The 18,799-nt window shown below is 52.6% G+C and overlaps 1 protein-coding gene across 3 annotated transcripts in view; it reads left to right on the top strand.

The window, feature by feature from the left end:
- The window catches only part of LOC121274604 (RAS guanyl-releasing protein 2-like), a 78,469-nt gene that overhangs the window by 40,750 nt on the left and 18,920 nt on the right, over positions 1–18,799 (top strand). For all 3 annotated transcript variants that reach the window (XM_041181944.1, XM_041181946.1, XM_041181947.1), the window contains exons 8-15: positions 488–604; positions 3,451–3,726; positions 4,704–4,784; positions 7,499–7,609; positions 11,047–11,162; positions 14,165–14,306; positions 15,807–15,843; positions 17,940–18,095. In XM_041181944.1, coding sequence (XP_041037878.1) covers positions 488–604; positions 3,451–3,726; positions 4,704–4,784; positions 7,499–7,609; positions 11,047–11,162; positions 14,165–14,306; positions 15,807–15,843; positions 17,940–18,095 — 1,036 coding nt within the window. The remainder of the gene's footprint in view (positions 1–487; positions 605–3,450; positions 3,727–4,703; positions 4,785–7,498; positions 7,610–11,046; positions 11,163–14,164; positions 14,307–15,806; positions 15,844–17,939; positions 18,096–18,799) is intronic.

Raw genomic sequence — 18,799 nt, 5'->3', positions numbered from 1 at the left:
GGGTTAGATACAGAGTAAATCTCCCTCTACCCTGTCACCATCAAACACTCCCAGGACAGGTACAGCACGGGGTTAGATACAGAGTAAATCTCCCTCTACCCTGTCACCATCAAACACTTCCAGGACAGGTACAGCACGGGGTTAGATACAGAGTAAATCTCCCTCTACCCTGTCACCATCAAACACTTCCAGGACAGGTACAGCACGGGGTTAGATACAGAGTAAATCTCCCTCTACCCTGTCACCATCAAACACTTCCAGGACAGGTACAGCATGGGGTTAGATACAGAGTAAATCTCCCTCTACCCTGTCACCATCAAACACTTCCAGGACAGGTACAGCATGGGGTTAGATACAGAGTAAAGCTCCCTCTACCCTGTCACCATCAAACATTTCCAGGACAGGTACAGCACGGGGTTAGATACAGAGTAAATCCTTCTGTGAATGCTAATGGTCTCCCTGATATTGGTTGTTGTGTTCCTTGCAGAGGTTGCTGCAGCTCCAGAATTATAACACCCTGATGGCGGTGATTGGTGGATTGAGTCACAGCGCAATATCCCGGCTGAAGGAGACCTACCATTATGTCAGTGCCGATGTTGTAAAGGTGTGAGTGCTGTGCATTGATTTCACAGTGTCAGAGTGAACCGTGCACCAATAAACAGACAGGATCATGTGCAGTAAAACCAAACAAATTTATTTATCAACCTTAGCCGAATAATATACCTTGGGCTGCTTCACAGAGAGGTCTTGCAAAGCCAAATTTGGCTCTGAGACTCATTTCTAAATATTAAGGACAAGCAGCCAAAGGCTCAGTCAAAGAGGTCCCTTTAAGTAGCGTCTTATAGGAGGAGAGAGAGAGGTTTAGGGAGGGACTTTCAGAGCTCGGCCCCCCGCCCCACCCCCCACCAGGCAGCTGAAGGCCCGGCCCCCCAGTGGTGGGAAATCAGGGAATTGCAAGAGGTCAGAATTGGGGGAACGCAGAGATCTCAGTGTGTTGTAGGGGCTGGAGGAGGTTACAGAGATAGGGAGGGGTGTAGGGGCTGGAGGAGGTTACAGAGATAGGAAGGGTTGTAGGGGCTGGAGGAGGTTACAGAGATAGGGAGGGGTGTAGGGGCTGGAGGAGGTTACAGAGATAGGGAGGGGGTGTGGGTGCTGGAGGAGGTTACAGAGATAGGGAGGGGTGTAGGGGCTGGAGAAGGTTACAGAGATAGGGAGGGGTGTAGGGGCTGGAGAAGGTTACAGAGATAGGGAGGGGTGTAGGGGCTGGAGAAGGTTACAGAGATAGGGAGGGTTGTAGGGGCTGGAGAAGGTTACAGAGATAGGGAGGGTTGTAGGGGCTGGAGAAGGTTACAGAAATAGGGAGGGGTGTAGGGGCTGGAGAAGGTTACAGAGATAGGGAGGGGTGTAGGGGCTGGAGAAGGTTACAGAGATAGGGAGGGTTGTAGGGGCTGGAGAAGGTTACAGAGATAGGGAGGGTTGTAGAGGCTGGAGGAGGTTACAGAGACAGGGAGACGTGTAGGGGCTGGAGGAGGTTCTAGAGATAGGAAGGGTTGTAGGGGCTGGAGGAGGTTACAGAGATAGGGAGGGGTGTAGGGGCTGGAGGAGGTTACACAGATAGGGTGTGTTGTAGGGGCTGGAGGAGGTTACAGAGATAGGGAGGGTTGTAGGGGCTGGAGGAGTTTACAGAGAGAGGGAGGGTTGTAGGGGCTGGAGGAGGTTACAGAGATAGGGAGGGTTGTAGGGGCTGGAGGTGGTTACAGAGATAGGGAGGGTTGTAGGGGCTGGAGGAGGTTACAGTGATTGGGAGGGTTGTAGGGGCTGGAGGAGTTTACAGAGAGAAGGAGGTTTGTAGGGGCTGGAGGAGGTTACAGAGATAGGGAGGGTTGTAGGGGCTGGATGATGTTACAGAGATAGGGAGGGTTGTAGGGGCTGGAGGAGGTTACAGAGATAGGGAGGGGTGTAGGGGTTGGAGGAGGTTACAGAGATAGGGAGGGGTGTAGGGGCTGGAGGATATTACAGAGATAGGGAGGGTTGTAGGGGTTGGAGGAGATTACAGAGATAGGGAGGTGTGTAGAGGCTGGAGGAGGTTACAGAGAGAGGGAGGGGTGTAGGGGCTGGAGGAGGTTACAGAGTTAGGGAGGGTTGTAGGTCCTGGAGGAGGTTACAGAGATAGGGAGGGTTGTAGGGGCTGGAGGAGGTTACAGAGTTAGGGAGGGTTGTAGGTCCTGGAGGAGGTTACAGAGATAGGGAGGGTTGTAGGGGCTGGAGGAGTTTACAGAGATAGGGAGGGTTGTAGGTCCTGGAGGAGGTTACAGAGATAGGGACGGTTGTTGGGGCTGGAGGTGGTTACAGAGGTAGGGAGGGGTGTAGGGGCTGGAGGTGGTTACAGAGATAGGGAGGGGTGTAGGGGTTGGAGGAGGTTACAGAGATAGGGAGGGTTGTAGGGGCTGGTGGAGATTACAGAGATAGGGAGGTGTGTAGAAGCTGGAGGAGGTTACAGAGAGAGGGAGGGGTGTAGGGGCTGGAGGAGGTTACAGAATTAGGGAGGGTTGTAAGTCCTGGAGGAGGTTACAGAGATAGGGAGTGTTGTAGGGTCTGGAGGAGGTTACAGAGATAGGGAGGGTTGTAGGTCCTGGAGGAGGTTACAGAGATAGGGAGGGTTGTTGGGGCTGGAGGAGGTTACAGAGATAGGGAGGGTTGTAGGTCCTGGAGGAGGTTACAGAGATAGGGAGGGTTGTAGGGGCTGGAGGAGGTTACAGAGATAGGGAGGGTTGTAGGGGCTGGAGGAGGTTACAGAGATCGGTGTTGGAGGGAGATGCGACCATGGAGGTATTTGAAAACTCTGTTATCATTGTTGTGGGTCTTAGGTGGTTTTGTTTATGATTTGGACTTACAGAAACTGCTGTAGGCTGGGCTGGTAATATACTCTACCTTTTATTGAACATAATCCTAACTATGTACATACAGCACGAGGCTCTACATAGAGCTATCGCTCTCTCTCCATGCTCTGTTACCATGTGATTTTACGTCACGGATGGTGCGGACTCTACATTTACAACTCACAAGGGAGGTTTGAGAATTTTAACATTGTCAGACTGGGGAGTCTGTGGACGTGGGGGGTGGGAGTGATGTGCAACAGCATCTTGCTGCAGGTCGGGACACAGGACAACAGAGTAATGGGCTGGGGAGGGTTGAAAATAGGGGACCTGCCGGGATTGCGTTGGCACAGCCGAGGCTGGAGGTTGACGAGAGCACGGGCGAGGGCTTCTGCAGCCGATCAGCTGAGGTGGGGGAACGAGGCTACGGAAGTGGGTGCCGGTGGTCTTTTGTTAGCACGGTGGGCGACTGAAAGAGGGGGGGGGGGGATTGCGTTCCGGCGACGCGGCACACACACACACGCTGACCCTCACACGATGACCTGGCTTCTCTCCCCCACCCCACCCCCTGCAGATCTCCGACAGCCTGACGGAGCTGGTGACGACCTGCGGCAACTACAGCAACTACCGCAAGTGCTTCGCTGAGAGTTCGGGGTTCCGCTTCCCCATCCTGGGGGTGCACCTGAAGGACCTGCTGGCCGTCCACCTGGCCCTGCCAGACTGGCTGGAGAAGGGGCGGGTGAACCTGGTGAAGATGCAGCAGCTCTACTCCATCCTCAACGAGCTGATCGAGGTGCAGTCCACCTCCCCGCCCATCGAGCCCAGCATGGACCTGGTCAACCTCCTGACGGTGGGTAGCGACCAGAAAAGAACCGCGCACTTTCCCCCCTCCCCCACCCCCACCCCCACCCCATTCGCCTCAACCCCTCGGAGACCAAAGAATAACCTCCGCCCTGGTGCTCACCGTCGGGACTTAGGCCGTTGGCCATTTTGCGCAGAGCAAGATCCCACAGAGAACGGCAGTGTGATTAACAGCGCAGATGGCCGTGATCTTTCTTCCTTGTCGAGGGCCCCGTGAAAGTGTTGACATTTTTTTATTAAATGATTTATAGTTTTCAAACACTAATTTCTTTGCTAAAAAAATATCACGCATTAATGACTGCATCTCAAAAACTTTCTCCTCATCTCCCCCCATCTCTGGTTCTGTTACCGATTCTCTTCAATCTGTGTCCCCCTCTGGTTACCCAACCTCCTGCCACTGGGAACAGTCTCTCCTTATTTACTCTGTCCAAACCCCCTCATGATTTTGAAACTTCGATTAAATCTTCCTCAGTACTGCCCCTCTGACAGTGCAGTACTCCCTCAGTACTGACCCTCCGACAGTGCAGCACTCCCTCAGTACTGACCCTCCGACAGTGCAGCACTCCCTCAGTACTGACCCTCCGACAGTGCAGCACTCCCTCAGTACTGACCCTCCGACAGTGCAGCACTCCCTCAGTACTGACCCTCCGACAGTGCAGCACTCCCTCAGTACTGACCCTCCGACAGTGCAGCACTCCCTCAGTACTGACCATCCGACAGTGCAGCACTCCCTCAGTACTGACCCTCCGACAGTGCAGCACTCCCTCAGTACTGACCCTCCGACAGTGCAGCACTCCCTCAGTACTGACCCTCCGACAGTGCAGCACTCCCTCCTTATTTACTCTATCCAAACTCCCTCATGCTTATGCGCACCTCCATTCAATCTCCCCCTTCACCTTTCCTGGTCTAAGGGGAACCAATCCTAATGTTTCCATCCAGTGACCTTTCTCTGATTGCCGATTACAGGTCTCTCTGGACCAGTTCCACACGGACGATGAGATCTACAAATTGTCCCTCGCTCGGGAACCTCGCACATCCAAGTCTGCGGTGAGTGAGGATGCTCAGTCGTGCGGATGGGGGGGAGCCATCTGTGTGCTATCGAGGTCCACCACAGAGAGCTGAGCAGCAGAGAATCCCGGCCGACAGTGTTGAGGGAGTGCTGCACTGTCAGAGGGTCAGTAATGAGGGAGTGCTGCACTGTCAGAGGGTCAGTACTGAGGGAGTGCTGCACTGTCGGAGGGTCAGTACTGAGGGAGTGCTGCACTGTCAGAGGGTCAGCACTGAGGGAGTGCTGCACTGTCAGAGGGTCAGTACTGAGGGAGTGCTGCACTGTCGGAGGGTCAGCACTGAGGGAGTGCTGCACTGTCAGAGGGTCAGTACTGAGGGAGTGCTGCACTGTCGGAGGGTCAGAACTGAGGGACTGCTGCACTGTCAGAGGGTCAGTACTGAGGGATTCCGCACTGTCGGAGTGTCAATACTGAGGAAGTGCTTTGCTGTTGGAAGAACAGTATAGATAGAATAACAGATACCCGGGAGTGAGTTACAGACTGGAATCTAATCGAGGGGTTCAGGTGGTTTATATATAGAATAACAGATACCTGGGAGCGAGTTACAGACTGGAATCTAATCGAGGGGTTCGGGTGATTTATATATAAAATAACAGATACCTGGGAGTGTGTTGCAGACTGGAATCTAATCGAGGGGTATGGGGTGTTTTATATTGAGAATTACAGATACCCGGGTGTGAGTTATTGACTGGAATCTAATCGAGGAGTTCGGGTGGATGATATATAGAATAACAGATATCTGGGAGTGAGTTACAGACTGGAATCTAATCGAGGGTTTTGGGTGGATTATATATAGAATAACAGATACCCGGGGGTGAGTTACAGACTGGAATCTAATCGAACGTTTCGGGTAGTTTATATATAAAATAACAGATACCTGGGAGTGTGTTGCAGACTGGAATTTAATCGAGGGGTATGCGGTGTTTTATATTTAGAATTACAGATACCCGGGAGTGAGTTATTGACTGGAAGCTAATCGAGGGGTTCGGGTGGTTTATCTATAGAATAACAGATACCTGGGAGTGAGTTACAGACTGGAACCCAATCAATGGGTTCACAGTGGTTTTTTACAGAATAAGATATACATGGAAGTAAGTTACGAATTGGAATCTAATCGAGAGGTTTGGGGTGGTTTATATATAAAAAACGGATACCTGGAAGTAAGTTACAGATTGGAATCTAATCGAGGGGTTCGAATCGTTTATATATAGAATAACTGACACCCGGGAGTGAATTACAGACTGGAATCTAATCGAAGGGTTCGGATCGTTTATATATAGAATAACAGATACTGGGGAGTGAGTTACAGGCTGGGATCTAATCGAGGGGCTCGGGGTGGTTTGTATATAAAATAACAGATACCCGGGAGTGAGTTACAGACTGGAATCTAATCGAGGGGTTCAGGTGGTTTATATATGGAATAACAGATACCTGGGAGTGAGTTACAGGCTGGAATCTAATCAAGGGGTTCGGGGTGGTTTATATATAGAATAACAGATAACCGGGAGTGAGTTACAGACTGGAATCTAATCGAGGTGTTTGGGTGGTTTATATATGGAATAACAGATACCCGGGAATGAGTTATTGACTGGAATCTAATCGAGGGGTTCGGGGTGTTTTATATATAGAATAACAGATACCCGGGAGTGAATTACAGACTGGAATCTAATCGAGGGGTTCAGGTGGTTTATATATAGAGTATGTGATACCTGGGAGTGGTTTACAGACTGGAACCCAATCGATGGGTTCACAGTGGTTTTTTATAGAATAACAGATACATGGAAGTAAGTTACAAATTGGAATCTAATCGAGGGGTTTGGGGTGGTTTATATATAGAAAAACTGATACCTGGAAGTAAGTTACAGACTGGAATCTAATCAAGGGGTTCGGATCGTTTATATATAGAATAACTGATACCCGGGAGTGAGTTAAAGACTGGAATCTAATCGAGGGGGTCAGGGTGGTTTATATATAGAATAACAGATACCCGGGAGTGAGTTACAGACTGGAATCTAATCGAGGGGTTTGGGTGGTTTATACATAGATTAACAGATAATGGGGAGTGAATTGCAGACTGGAATCTAATCGAGGGGTTTGAGGAGTTTATATATAGAATAACAGATACCCGGGAGTGAGTTACAGGCTGGAATCTAATCGAGGGGTTCGGGGTGGTTTATATATAGAATAACAGATACCTGGGAGTGAGTTACTGACTGGAATCTAATCGAGGGGTTCAGGTGGTTTATATATAGAATAACAGATACCTGGGAGTGAGTTACTGACTGGAATCTAATCGAGGGGTTTGGGTTGGTTTATATATAGAATAACAGATACTGGGGAGTGAGTTACAGACGGGAATCTAATCGAGGGGTTTGGGTGGTTTATATATAGAATAACAGATACCCGAGAGTGAGTTACAGACTGGAATCTAATCGAGGGGTTCGGGGTGGTTTATATATAGAATAACAGGTACTGGGGAATGAGTTACAGACTGGAAGCTAATCGAGGGGATCGGGTGGTTTATATATAGAACAACAGATCCCCGGAATTTAGTTACTGACTGAAATCTAATCAAGCAGTTTGGTTGGTTTATGTTTCTATAGGTTTACAGATACCTGGCCGTGAATTCCAGGTGTTCGAGTGTGCAGACTGTTGCTGGATCGTTTTGTGATTGATTCTGTTCCTGTTTTCCAGCCATCGAGTCCGACCCCTCCCCAATCGCCGATTATCGATGAATGGGCGTCTGCTGTTAAACCCAAAACAGACCCTGAGCTAATTAATAAACACATCCTCAAGATGGTGGAGGTAGGTAAGGCCTCGGGCCTAGGGGTTAGGGGTCAGTGAATTGTGTGACGCTCTGAACAATAATTAACGCAGAGGCGACCGGAGGAGTTGGTGATATATTTTTGTGATGATTGGCCAGGATGGTGAGAAATGGAGTCCATTTGGAGCAGGTAGAGGTAAGATTTTGGAGAGGCTGCTCAAGGGATTTACTCAAATCGTTCCAGGGATGAGGGGCTTCTGTTAAACGGAGAGGGGCTGAGGTTGTTCTCCTCAGAGCAGAGCAGGTTGAGGGGGGGGTGGTGGGGTTTGATCGAGGCGTTCAACATCATGAGGGGTTTTGGATAGGGTAAATGAGGAGAGGCTGCTTCCAGTGGCAGGGGTCGGTAACCAGAGGGGGCACAGACTGAAGGTGTTTGGCTGAAGAACGAGAGGCACCATGAGAGAAATTATTTTTACACAACGAGTGGTTCGGGTTTGGTCTGCACTGCTTCGTGGTGGATGGATACAAGATGCAATGGTAGCCTTCAAACGGAAGTTAGATAAATTATTGAAGGAGAAAAGTATTGCAGGGATCTGGAGTTAGAGCAGGGACTGCTCCTTGAAAGAGCCAGCACAGATTCGATGAGACGAATGGCCTCCTCCTGTGCTATACTATTCTGATCTGATTGCGGCCTCAATTCCGCCTTCCTGTTTACCGCCTCCCCTGTAACCTTTGACTCCCTTGTTTATCAAGAATCTGGCTAACTCTGCTTTAAAAATATTCCGTGACCCAGCCTCCACTGCTCTCTGGGGCGACAGCCGCACAGTCTCACGACCCTCCGAGAAAAAGCATTTCTCCTCACCACCCCCCCCAACCCCCGAATGAAACGGGAGACCCCTTATTTTGAAATGGTGTCCCCCTCGTTCTAGTCTCTCAGGAGGGGGAACATCCTCTCAGCCTCCACCCTGTCAGGATCTGCAATAAGATCACCTCTCATTCTTCTGAACTCCAATGGACACAGGTTCAGCCTGTCCAGCCTTTCCTCACCGGATAACCATCCCATCATCCCAGGAATGAGTCGAGTGAACCTCCTCTGAACTGCTTCTGATGCTGTTTACATCCTTTCTTAAGAAAGGAGACCAAAACTGTGCACAGTGCTCCAGATGTGGTCTCACCAACTGCTGCAAGACATCCCTACATTTATATTCTATTCCCCCGGCAATAAACACCAACATCCCATTTGCCTTCCTAATCACTTGCTGCATCTGTGTACTAAGTTCTTGTGATTCATGTACCAGGACGCCCAGATCTCTCCGTACCTCAGAGTTCTTGCAGGCTCTCTCCATTGGGTACGCGGCTTCTCTATTCTCCCTGCCTAAGTGGGGAAGTTGACTTCATCCCGCGTAACCCTCCGTCTGCCAATTCTTTTGCCCGCTCGCTTAACCCACCTAACTCCCTTTTCAGCCTCCTTACGCCCTCTCCTCCTCCAGCTTCTCCTCCTCCCTATCTTCGTGGTGATACACAGATAGCAGCGCTTAGCAGCGGGGCTTGCATGGGTTTGAAACGAAAGGATTTATTCGGTTGGATACCAGGCGGCCTAAGGGTCTAGAAGGGATGTTACAGGTCAAGGAGGTGGAGCGATGAGGTCTCGGACGTGTGGTCCCCAGGTCTGTTGGTGGATAAATGAGAGGCTGGGATCACCAAGGATCCCCCCGCTCAGCCTTGAAATGGTGAGGCGGGGGGGGGGGGGGTTTGGGGGTGGTGGGGGTGGGGTGGGGGGGGCAGTTGGCCTCAGCGCCAACGGACGGGTGGTCGTGCTGGGAGGAGGGAGAGGTGGGGAGGGCAGCAATGGCCCCTGTCTTTGCACCCCCACCCCACCCTCGTGGAGGCTGGCACCGCGGTCAGATGGTGGGGTGGCGGAGCTGGGCGTTGCCGCTGTGGGGGTCGGTGAGCCGAAGCGGGGTGGGAGCTGGCCAAGAAGCGGGTATGGTCGGCCGGGGGGGGGGGTGGGTGGGGTTGCCGGGAGCGGCGATAGTTGGGGTGGGGGGGGAAGAGAAGAAGCCACATTGCTGGAGGGGCGCTGATAATGATTGGGGTGGGGGGTGGGGGGTGGATTGGGGGCACTATTGAGGCAGCTGAGGAGACTTGCCTAAGGAGATGGGTCAAGTTGGAAGATTAACCCAATGGGTGGATGAAGAAGGCCATTTGAGACTTTAGTCCAACCCCATCTGAGGGGGGGTGCAATTGGTAAATCGCCAGTAACTAGCTCCCTCTTCATCCACCAGGACACCCAGATCCCTCTGCGAGATTTTTGGCTGTGATGTCCCGGGGGGCAGGTGACAGACGGTACAATGTATGGGGCTTTAATTCGGTGTCGTCACCAGATAGAACCAATCTGGACTGAGCTCACCCCTCTCACCACCTCAGGCTGTCCCAAAGGGCCTCACAGTCAAGGAGGCGCTTTCGGAACGCCGGTCACTGTCGCCATGCAAGAGACGCGGCGGCCAACTAGCGCACAGCAAGATCCCGCCGACGGCCAACGGGGTCGTCACCCGGTTCGCCGATTTTGCCGACGTTGGTTAAGGGGTAAACGTTGGCCCCCAAAGCGCCGGGGTGAACTGCCCCCCACCGGCCCACCACAACCGCCCCGCACAAACCCCCCACCCCGAACCCCACCCCACCCAACCCTGCCCCACCACAACCGCCCCAACCCCCAACCCCGCCCCACCCAAAACCCCCATCCACAACCCCGCCCACCCTCCAATCCCACCACCCCCCCCCCCCACCCAACCCGCCACCAGCTCTTCTTCCAAAGCGGCTGTGGGATCATTCACATCCAATTAAGGGGGCAGCCGGGAATTCGGTTTAACGCCTGATCCAAAAGACGGCACCTCCGACAGTGCAGCACTCCCTCAGTACTGACCCACCGACAGTGCAGCACTCCCTCAGTACTGACCCTCCGACAGTGCAGCACTCCCTCAGTACTGACCCTCTGACAGTGCAGCACTCCCTCAGTACTGACCCTCCGACAGTGCAGCACTCCCTCAGTACTGATCCTCCGACAGTGCAGCACTCCCTCAGTACTGACCCTCCGACAGTGCATCACTCCCTCAGTACTGACCCTCCGACAGTGCAGCACTCCCTCAGTACTGACCTTCTGACAGTGCAGCACTCCCTCAGTACTGACCCTCTGACAGTGCAGCACTCCCTCAGTACTGACCCTCTGACAGTGCAGCACTCCCTCAGCACTGGCACCGGCACTGGGAGCATTGGCCTGGACTCGAGGGCTCATTTCCCTGGAGTGCGATCGAACCCCCGATAAACTGACTTTGAGATGAGAGAGGTCACCTCCGTGTTTCCTAATTGGATGAGCTTGTCCCCCTGTGTAACCGGTGACTTTAGTTCCGCAGTCTAATTTACAGTGGGTCAAAGTGACATTCTCTGACGTTTTCTCTCTCTCTCTCTCTCTCTGCTGCAGTCCGTTTTTAGGAACTTTGATGTTGACCAGGATGGTTACATCTCCCAGAAGGAGTTCAGCATCATATCTTCCAACTTCCCCTACCTGGACAGGTTCAGCGTTTTGGATGAAAATAAGTGAGTCATGGATCGCAGAGTCTGCCAGGATCGGGGTAAACGTTACTGTACATTCTGTTGCCTCCCTGGTCCCCTGACTTTCACCATCTTATGTGGAGAAGCCAGACCCAGGGAGCCACCAACATACCGGAGCCACTGATAAATCCGACCGGGAATTCAGGAGGAGCGTCTTTGCCCAGAGAGCAGGGAGAACGTGGAACCGTCTCCCACAGGGAGCAGTTGAGGGGAATAGTGTCGATACACTTCAGGGGGAAGCTGGATAAACACATGAGGGAGAGAGGAGTGGAAAGATGGTTGATGGGGGAGGTGGGGTTGGGGAGATGAAGAGGGGTTGGGGGGAGGTTTGTGTGGAGTATAAACACCTGCACGGAACAGATGGGCCGAATGGCCTCATTTCGGGCTGTAAGTCCAGGGTAACCTTGGGCACCTTTGGAACCCAAACCGGGTCAACAAACCCACCGTGTCCTGACTCGAACGTCCTGCCCCCACCTTGTTTCTCTTCATCCATGAGTAGCCGGGGCCATGTTGGCCTACTTCTCGCCAATGCTCCCTGCCTTTGACCAGCCTCCTCCACCTCTTCGCCCGCTCCCTGTTCCCACCCTAATACCCCAGCCTCGGCACCTCGCCCACCAACGCCCCCCACCACCACCCCCCCCTGCTCCAAATGGCTCGGCCTTCACACAAAGGCTTGCTCTCCTGAAGCTATAGGATGAGGCCACTCAGCCCTGTTGTTGCCTGTGTCGGCCCCCTGCAGGAGCGACTCAGCTCGTCCCACTCCCCCTTTACCACCCCCCCCACCACCCCGTCCCAGTTACCTCTTTTCTCTTCAGGTGCTAATCCAGTTCCCGCTTGGATGGAACCTCCACCCTCTCGGGCAGCGCCTTCCAGGCCCTAACCCCTCGCGGCCGGAGAAAGTTTCTCCTCGCCTCCCCCCGTTGCTTCTCTGACCGATGACCTTAAACCTGTGCCCTCTCATTCTGGATCCTTCCGCCAAGGGGAAGAGTTTCTCCCCGTCGACTCTGTCCAGGCCCCTCATGCTTTATGAACGCCCCTAACAAAATCTCCCCTCAGCCTTCTCTTCGCCAAGAGGAGCAGTCCCAACTTCCCCAGTCTACCTGCTTAACTGAAGTCCCTCACCCCTGAGACCATTCCCGAGAGGCTGTTCCCTCTCTAACGCCTCCACATCCAGATTCTCAGTACAGGGACTCCTCCCTGTTTAAATAGTGAATAGCTGAATGCAGTCTGTCTGTGAGGGAAAGGAATGGTCTCTGAAACAGACTGAGGACCTGACAGGGATAAGCACACTGGCACCAGGTCCAACAATAAAATACATCCAAACTGACAAAGATATGAACAATTTCAACTCTGTTTCTCTCACTAAATCTTTTCTGGACACTTCAGATTGTTCTCATGAGTTTTTAACACCGCAGTTTCTTCGCTCTCTCTGTGTTTGTCTGTCTCTCTCTCTCCCTGCCTGTCTGTGTATGTCTCTCTTTCTCTTCCTGTTTGTATATCTCGGTCTCTCTCTCTTCCTGTCTGTCTGCCTGTCTCTCAATCTCCATCTCTCTCCCTCCCTCTGTCTCTCTCCCTCCGTCTCTCTCTCTCTCTCCCCCCTGTCTGTCTGCCTGTCTCTCTATCTCCATCTCTCTCCCTCCCTCTGTCTCTCTCCCTCTGTCTCTCTCTCTCTCCCCCCTGTCTGTCTGCCTGTCTCTCTATCTCCCTGTTTGTATCTCTCTCTCTCTCTCTCCTGTCTCCATCTGTCTCTCTCTCTCTCTCCATTTCTGTCTCTCTGTCTCTGTCTCTCTTTCTCTCTCCATGTCTGTCTGTCTGTCTCTCTATCTCCATCTCTCTCCCTCCCTCTGTCTCTCTCTCTCTCTCCCTGTCTCCCCCTCTCTCCATTTCTGTCTCTCTGTCTCTGTCTCTCTCTTTCACGCACACATTCCCCCTGCTCTATCCTTCTCTCTCTCTGTCTCTCCCAGGCTCTCTCTCTCTCTCCATCTCTATCTCTCTCTGTTTGTCTCTTTTTGACTCTTTCTCAATCTCTCTGTCATTTTTCCTGCTTTATTCCTCTCTCTCCCTGTCTCCCTCTGTCTCTGTCTCTCTGCCTCTGCCCCGTCTCTCTCTCTCAACATTCTCCCTGCTCTATTCCTTTATCTCTCTCTCCTTCTCTGTCTCACTGTCTCTCTGCCTCTGCTCTATCCCTCTCTCTCTCTCTCTCCGTCTCTGTCTCACTGTCTTTCTGCCTCTGTGTGTCTGTGTCTCTCTCTCTCTTTCTCTCTGCCTCTCTCTGGAATACTCACAATGTGCAGTCTCTTTCTCAATGTTCTTTACCCCTACAATTTTACCCGAACATCCTAAGCCTCCATTCTGTCCAATTGCCCCATGTTTAATGATTCTTTTCTCACTGTCAGTGTGTTCAGTGGTGAGAACTTCTGTCAATAAAGGTTAAATGTCCAAATGAACCTAACTCCAGATACATTATGGGAAAATCTGATTTGCTTAACGTTGTTTGACTAAAGTCTCACTTCTCAGGAACACAACTACGACGTTAAGATGGGAATTAATGTGCCGGTTAGGTCCACCAGCCAAGTGGAACTGTGTAATGTGCTCACTATTGCCCAGATGCTCCCCGCAGCATGGAGACCTTTTATGAGGCCAGGCTCTCTATGTCTAAGCCTTCAATCTAACCACGACTAACTTCATTATGGTGTCCAGTCAGGTGTCTGAGCCTCAAAACTGAGATTGATAGTTTTTTGTTGGGTTAAGAGTCTATGGATGGTTATGGAGCCAAGGTGGGTGGAGGCAGTTAAGCTTCAGATCAGCCATGACCTAATTAAATGGTGGGGCAGGCTTGACAGGCAGGTTCATGAGGTGTGGCTGGGAATGGATGCTCCGGGGATCTTGTGACAAGTAGGGCTGAGATGTCGGGGGGGTTTGGTAGCCAGAATGTGCTCCTCGTGTTGTTATCCTGTGACCCCAGCGAGTTTCCCCTTCTCTCACAGTGATGGACAGATCAGCAGGGACGAGATGATAACCTATTTCATGCAAGCGAACTCTCTGCTCAACTGCAAGATGGGATTCATCCACAATTTCACAGAGACTACCTACCTGAAACCCACCTTCTGTGAACACTGCAAGAACTTTGTATGTATGAGCCATCGCGGGTCCGAGCCCAGGATAGACAGGGACCAGGACAGCCCAGGATAGACAGGGACCAGAACAGCCCGGGTTGGACAGGGACCAGGACAGCCCGAGTTAGACAGGGACCAGGGACAGTTCTGCACTCCCTCAGTACTGACCCTCTGACAGTGCAGCACTCCCTCAGCACTGACCCTCCGGCAGTGCAGCACTCCCTCAGCACTGACCCTCCGACAGTGCAGCACTCCCTCATTACTTACCCTCCAATTGTGCAGCACTCCCTCAGCACTGACCCTCTGACAGAGCAACATTCCCTCAGCACTGACCCTCCGACAGTGCAGCACTCCCTCAGTACTGACCCTCCGACAGTGCAGCACTCCCTCAGCACTGACCCTCCGACAGTGCAGCACTCCCTCAGTACTGACCCTCTGGCAGTGCAGCACTCCCTCAGTACTGACCCTCCGACAGTGCAGCACTCCCTCAGTACTGACCCTCTGACAGTGCAGCACTCCCTCAGCACTGACCCTTTGACAGTGCAGCACTCCCTCAGTACTGACCCTCTGACAGTGCAGCACTCCCTCAGTACTGACCCTCTGACAGTGCAGCACTCCCTCAGTACTGACCCTTTGACAGTGCAGCACTCCCTCAGTACTGACCCTCTGACAGTGCAGCTCTCCCTCAGTACTGACCCTCTGACAGTGCAGTGCTCCCTCAGTAATGACCCTCCGACAGTGCAGCACTCCCTCAGTAATGACCCTCTGACAGTGCAGCACTCCCTCAGTACTGACCCTCTGACAGTGCAGTGCTCCCTTAGTACTGACCCTCCGACAGTGCAGTACTCCCTCAGTAATGACCCTCTGACAGTGCAGCACTCCCTCAGTAATGACCCTCCGACAATGCAGTGCTCTCTCAGTACTGACCCTCCGACAGTGCAGTGCTCCCTCAGTACTGACCCTCCGACAGTGCAGCACTCCCTCAGCACTGACCCTCCGACAGTGCAGCACTCCCTCAGCGCTCCTGAAGTACAGCTACTCAAAGTGTGGGCCAGGATAAGGAAGTCCAAGCCCCCTGGAGCCGGACTCCGAACCCCTGACCTCCTGAGCCCGAGTCCGGAGTGCCGGCCGCTCAGCCGTGGCCGGGAGGCAGCGGAGTGTCTCCCCCAGGCCTGACTGAGGCCTCCCAGGGAGGAGCCCGATCACAGGCCGCTTGTCGAGCGCCATCAGGGGCCTTTCGATGCTTAAGTTCCCGATTGAGCTATGGGAGGGGGGTTGGGGGTTGGGGGTGGTGGGGGGGGGTGGGGGTGGTGGTGGGGGGGCGATGTCGGGAGAGGAGACAACCCGCGGGTACTCGGCTGGCTGACCACTGCTCCCTCCACCTGCACTGGAACCAGCCCAGGGCCTAGGCCTATCAGAAGCCGCTGCTCTGAGCCACTCAGGGCCTCATGACCATCTCGGACGTTCTCATTCGCTGCCTTGTCCTGACCCTCTTTCCTTTCGTCCACCACAGATCTGGGGCCTGTATAAACAAGGATACAAGTGTCGAGGTAAGTGTGCATGTGTCCCCCACCCCCACCACCCACCCCCGCACCCCACCCCCCGGTGGCTGGGCAGCCCCCTCGTCTGAAGACCATCGAAACAGGAGGAGGCCACTCGGCCCCTCCAGCCTGTTCCGCCGTTCAATGAGATCATCGACCTGTGGCCTGGCTCCATATCTCTTAATCCCTCTGGTTAACAAAGATCTATCAACCTCGGATTTAAAGTTAACAATCGGTCCAGCATCGATCGCCGTTTGCAGGGGGAGAGTTTCCAACCTTCTCCCACCCTTTGTGTGTGTGGGAGTGGTTCCTAATCTCACTCCTGAAAGGTCTGCCTCTCATTTTTAGACTCTTCCCCCACCACTCCCCCCCGCCACCCACCCTCGTTCTGGCCTCCCCCAACCAGCGGCAATAGTTTCTCTCTCTCTCCACCCTATCTGCTCCCCCTTCATATCTTGAAAACTTCAATCAAATCCACCCCCCCCCCCCCTTAACTTTCTAAATTCCAGGGAATACGACCCCAGTTTGTGTCACCTCGCCTCGTAATTTAACCCTTTGGAGTCCAGGTATCGTCCTGGTAAATCGACACTGCGCTCCCCCCATGGTCACTATATCCTTCCTAGGGTGTGGTGCCCAGAGCGGCTCCAGGTGTGGTCTAACCGGGGTAATATTGGCCCCTTTGTAAAAAGTTTGTCATGGTTGCTTCTCTTTGACCTCAGCACGTGTCCAAGATGGTGCTCGCGCCCTTTGACCCGAGAGGAGGGTCGGAGGTCGCCCTGCCGAGGCCTGTGCCATCCCTTGGCCGTTTGGGCCCCGTTGGCGAGCTTGATGGGGTCGCGCAGGTAATCCGGCGCCCTGGCCCCACCCCCACCCAACCAACCAGCCCACCCACGCCACCCCCAAGGCGGCGCCTCACAAGCCCCCAGCCCCCAGCCCCCACCAGGTCCGGTCTCGGACTCTCGTGGGTAGGGATCTGCCAACCGGGCCAACCGAATAGGGGAGGGGGATGCAGAGAGGGGGAGAGAGAGAGAGAGAGAGAGAGAGAGAAAAAATGGGCAGTACTGGAACCAGGTGCTCGGAGGGTGTCCGGAATGGCAGAAGGGAATAGTCGACCCGGGGGTGGGGTGGGGTGGGGAAGAGGAGGAGGGGAACATGTGAGTTGAAGGGACGGAGTGAGGGATGAGGAAGAAGAAGGGGAGGTGTTTGGAATGATGGAGGAGACTAACATCAACCCCTCCACCCTTTCTCTGTCTCTCTGTCTCTTTCTCTGTCTCTTTCTCTCTCTCTGTCTCTCTCCCGCTGGGCCAGACTCCCTATCATTTTCCAGAAGATGGGAATGAGGTTCGGTGGATTAGGAATCCAATCCCAATGGGTTATCTGTGTATATTCAGTGTCACACTCCTCGCTTCATTCCCACAGCCCGGGGTACAGGAGTGGATCCCATTGGGATCGTTCTTAACTTGCCTGCTGGCCTTGAGGTCAAAGGCAAAACTGCAATTGAAGTCTGGAACATTAGTGTGACTAAATCGCCTAGGGGGTGGGGGTGATGTGTGTGCATTTGTGTCTGTGTCTCAATGAGACACAGTGTCTGTGTCTGTGTGTTTATGTGTGCAGTTCTGTGTATCTGTTTCTGAGTATGTGTGTGTGTCTGTGTATGTGTCTTTCTGTCTCTATGTGTGTGTGTCTCTGTGTATCTGTGTGTGTCTGTGTAACCATCTGTGTGTGTGTCTGTGTGTCTCTACGTGTCTCTGTATATCTGTCTGTGTGCGGGCCTGTGTGTCTGTGTATCTGTCGGTGTATCTGTCTGTGTGTGTGTCTGTGCACCTGTCTGTGTCTCCCTATGTCTCTCTCTCTCTGTCTCTCTATATTTTTCTCCCCCTCCCTCTGTCTCTGTATCTCTCTCCCTGTCTGCCCATCTCTCTCTCTCTCTGTTTCTCTCAGTCTCGGTCTCTCTTTCTCTCTCTCTGCCTCTCTCTCTCTCTGTGTCTCTCTCTGTTTCTCTCTCTCTCTTTCTATCTCTCTCTCACTCTGTCTATCTGCCTGTCTGTGTTACCAGACTCCCCTCCCAGTGTCTGACCATCTATCTCGGCCTGTTTCCTCTACAGCCTGTGGGATCAGTTGCCACAAGCAGTGTAAGAGCCTGTTGGTGATGGAGTGTCGGAAGCGCACCAAGAGTATCAGCTTGGACAGCCCAACTCCCACTCTCAGGAGATCCTTCAGCTTCCCTGTCACACACTCCACTCCCGACTCCGCCAACACAGGTGAGATGGCACTGGGGAAGCCCCAGGAGAGGGACGCTATTTGTTGGTCACACCCACACACACTTAATCGTGTACATAAACACACACAGACACACACAAATACACAGGATCACACAGACAAAAAACAGATACACATAAACACACACAGACACACAAACAAGCACACAGACACACACACTCAAACACAGACACACATGCATTCACATACACATAAACAGTCACATGCACACAGAGACACAGACACAGACGCACTGGCATACAGACAGGCACACAAACTCACAAACACAAAAACACATGCACATACACTGAAATAAACAGAAACACACGTACACACTCACACACACTGACACATTCAAACATACACCCACAAACAGGCAGACACACTAACATACAAAAACAAATGCACAGGGACAAACAGACACGGACATGCATACACACAAAAAAACTCACACACACACTCACATACACACAGACACACAAACAAAGGTGCACAGAGAACACACACACACAAAGTTACAGGCACACACACACAGGCACAAAAAAACACAGACACAGAGAAACATACACACAGAAACACACAAAAATATATCTTTACCCCTTTCTACAGATGCACATAAACCTGTGCACATTCGTGAACATTCGTACACAGAAGTCTGGAAGATTGTGCGTTTGCGCAACTGAGAACAGGCAACACGGCGTGCAGT

The sequence above is a fragment of the Carcharodon carcharias genome (assembly GCF_017639515.1).
Source record: "Carcharodon carcharias isolate sCarCar2 chromosome 37 unlocalized genomic scaffold, sCarCar2.pri SUPER_37_unloc_1, whole genome shotgun sequence".
NCBI classification, from domain to species: Eukaryota; Metazoa; Chordata; class Chondrichthyes; order Lamniformes; family Lamnidae; genus Carcharodon; species Carcharodon carcharias.
The sequence above is the reverse complement of the archived record's forward strand: the minus strand, read 5'-3'. Positions and strand labels throughout refer to the sequence as shown.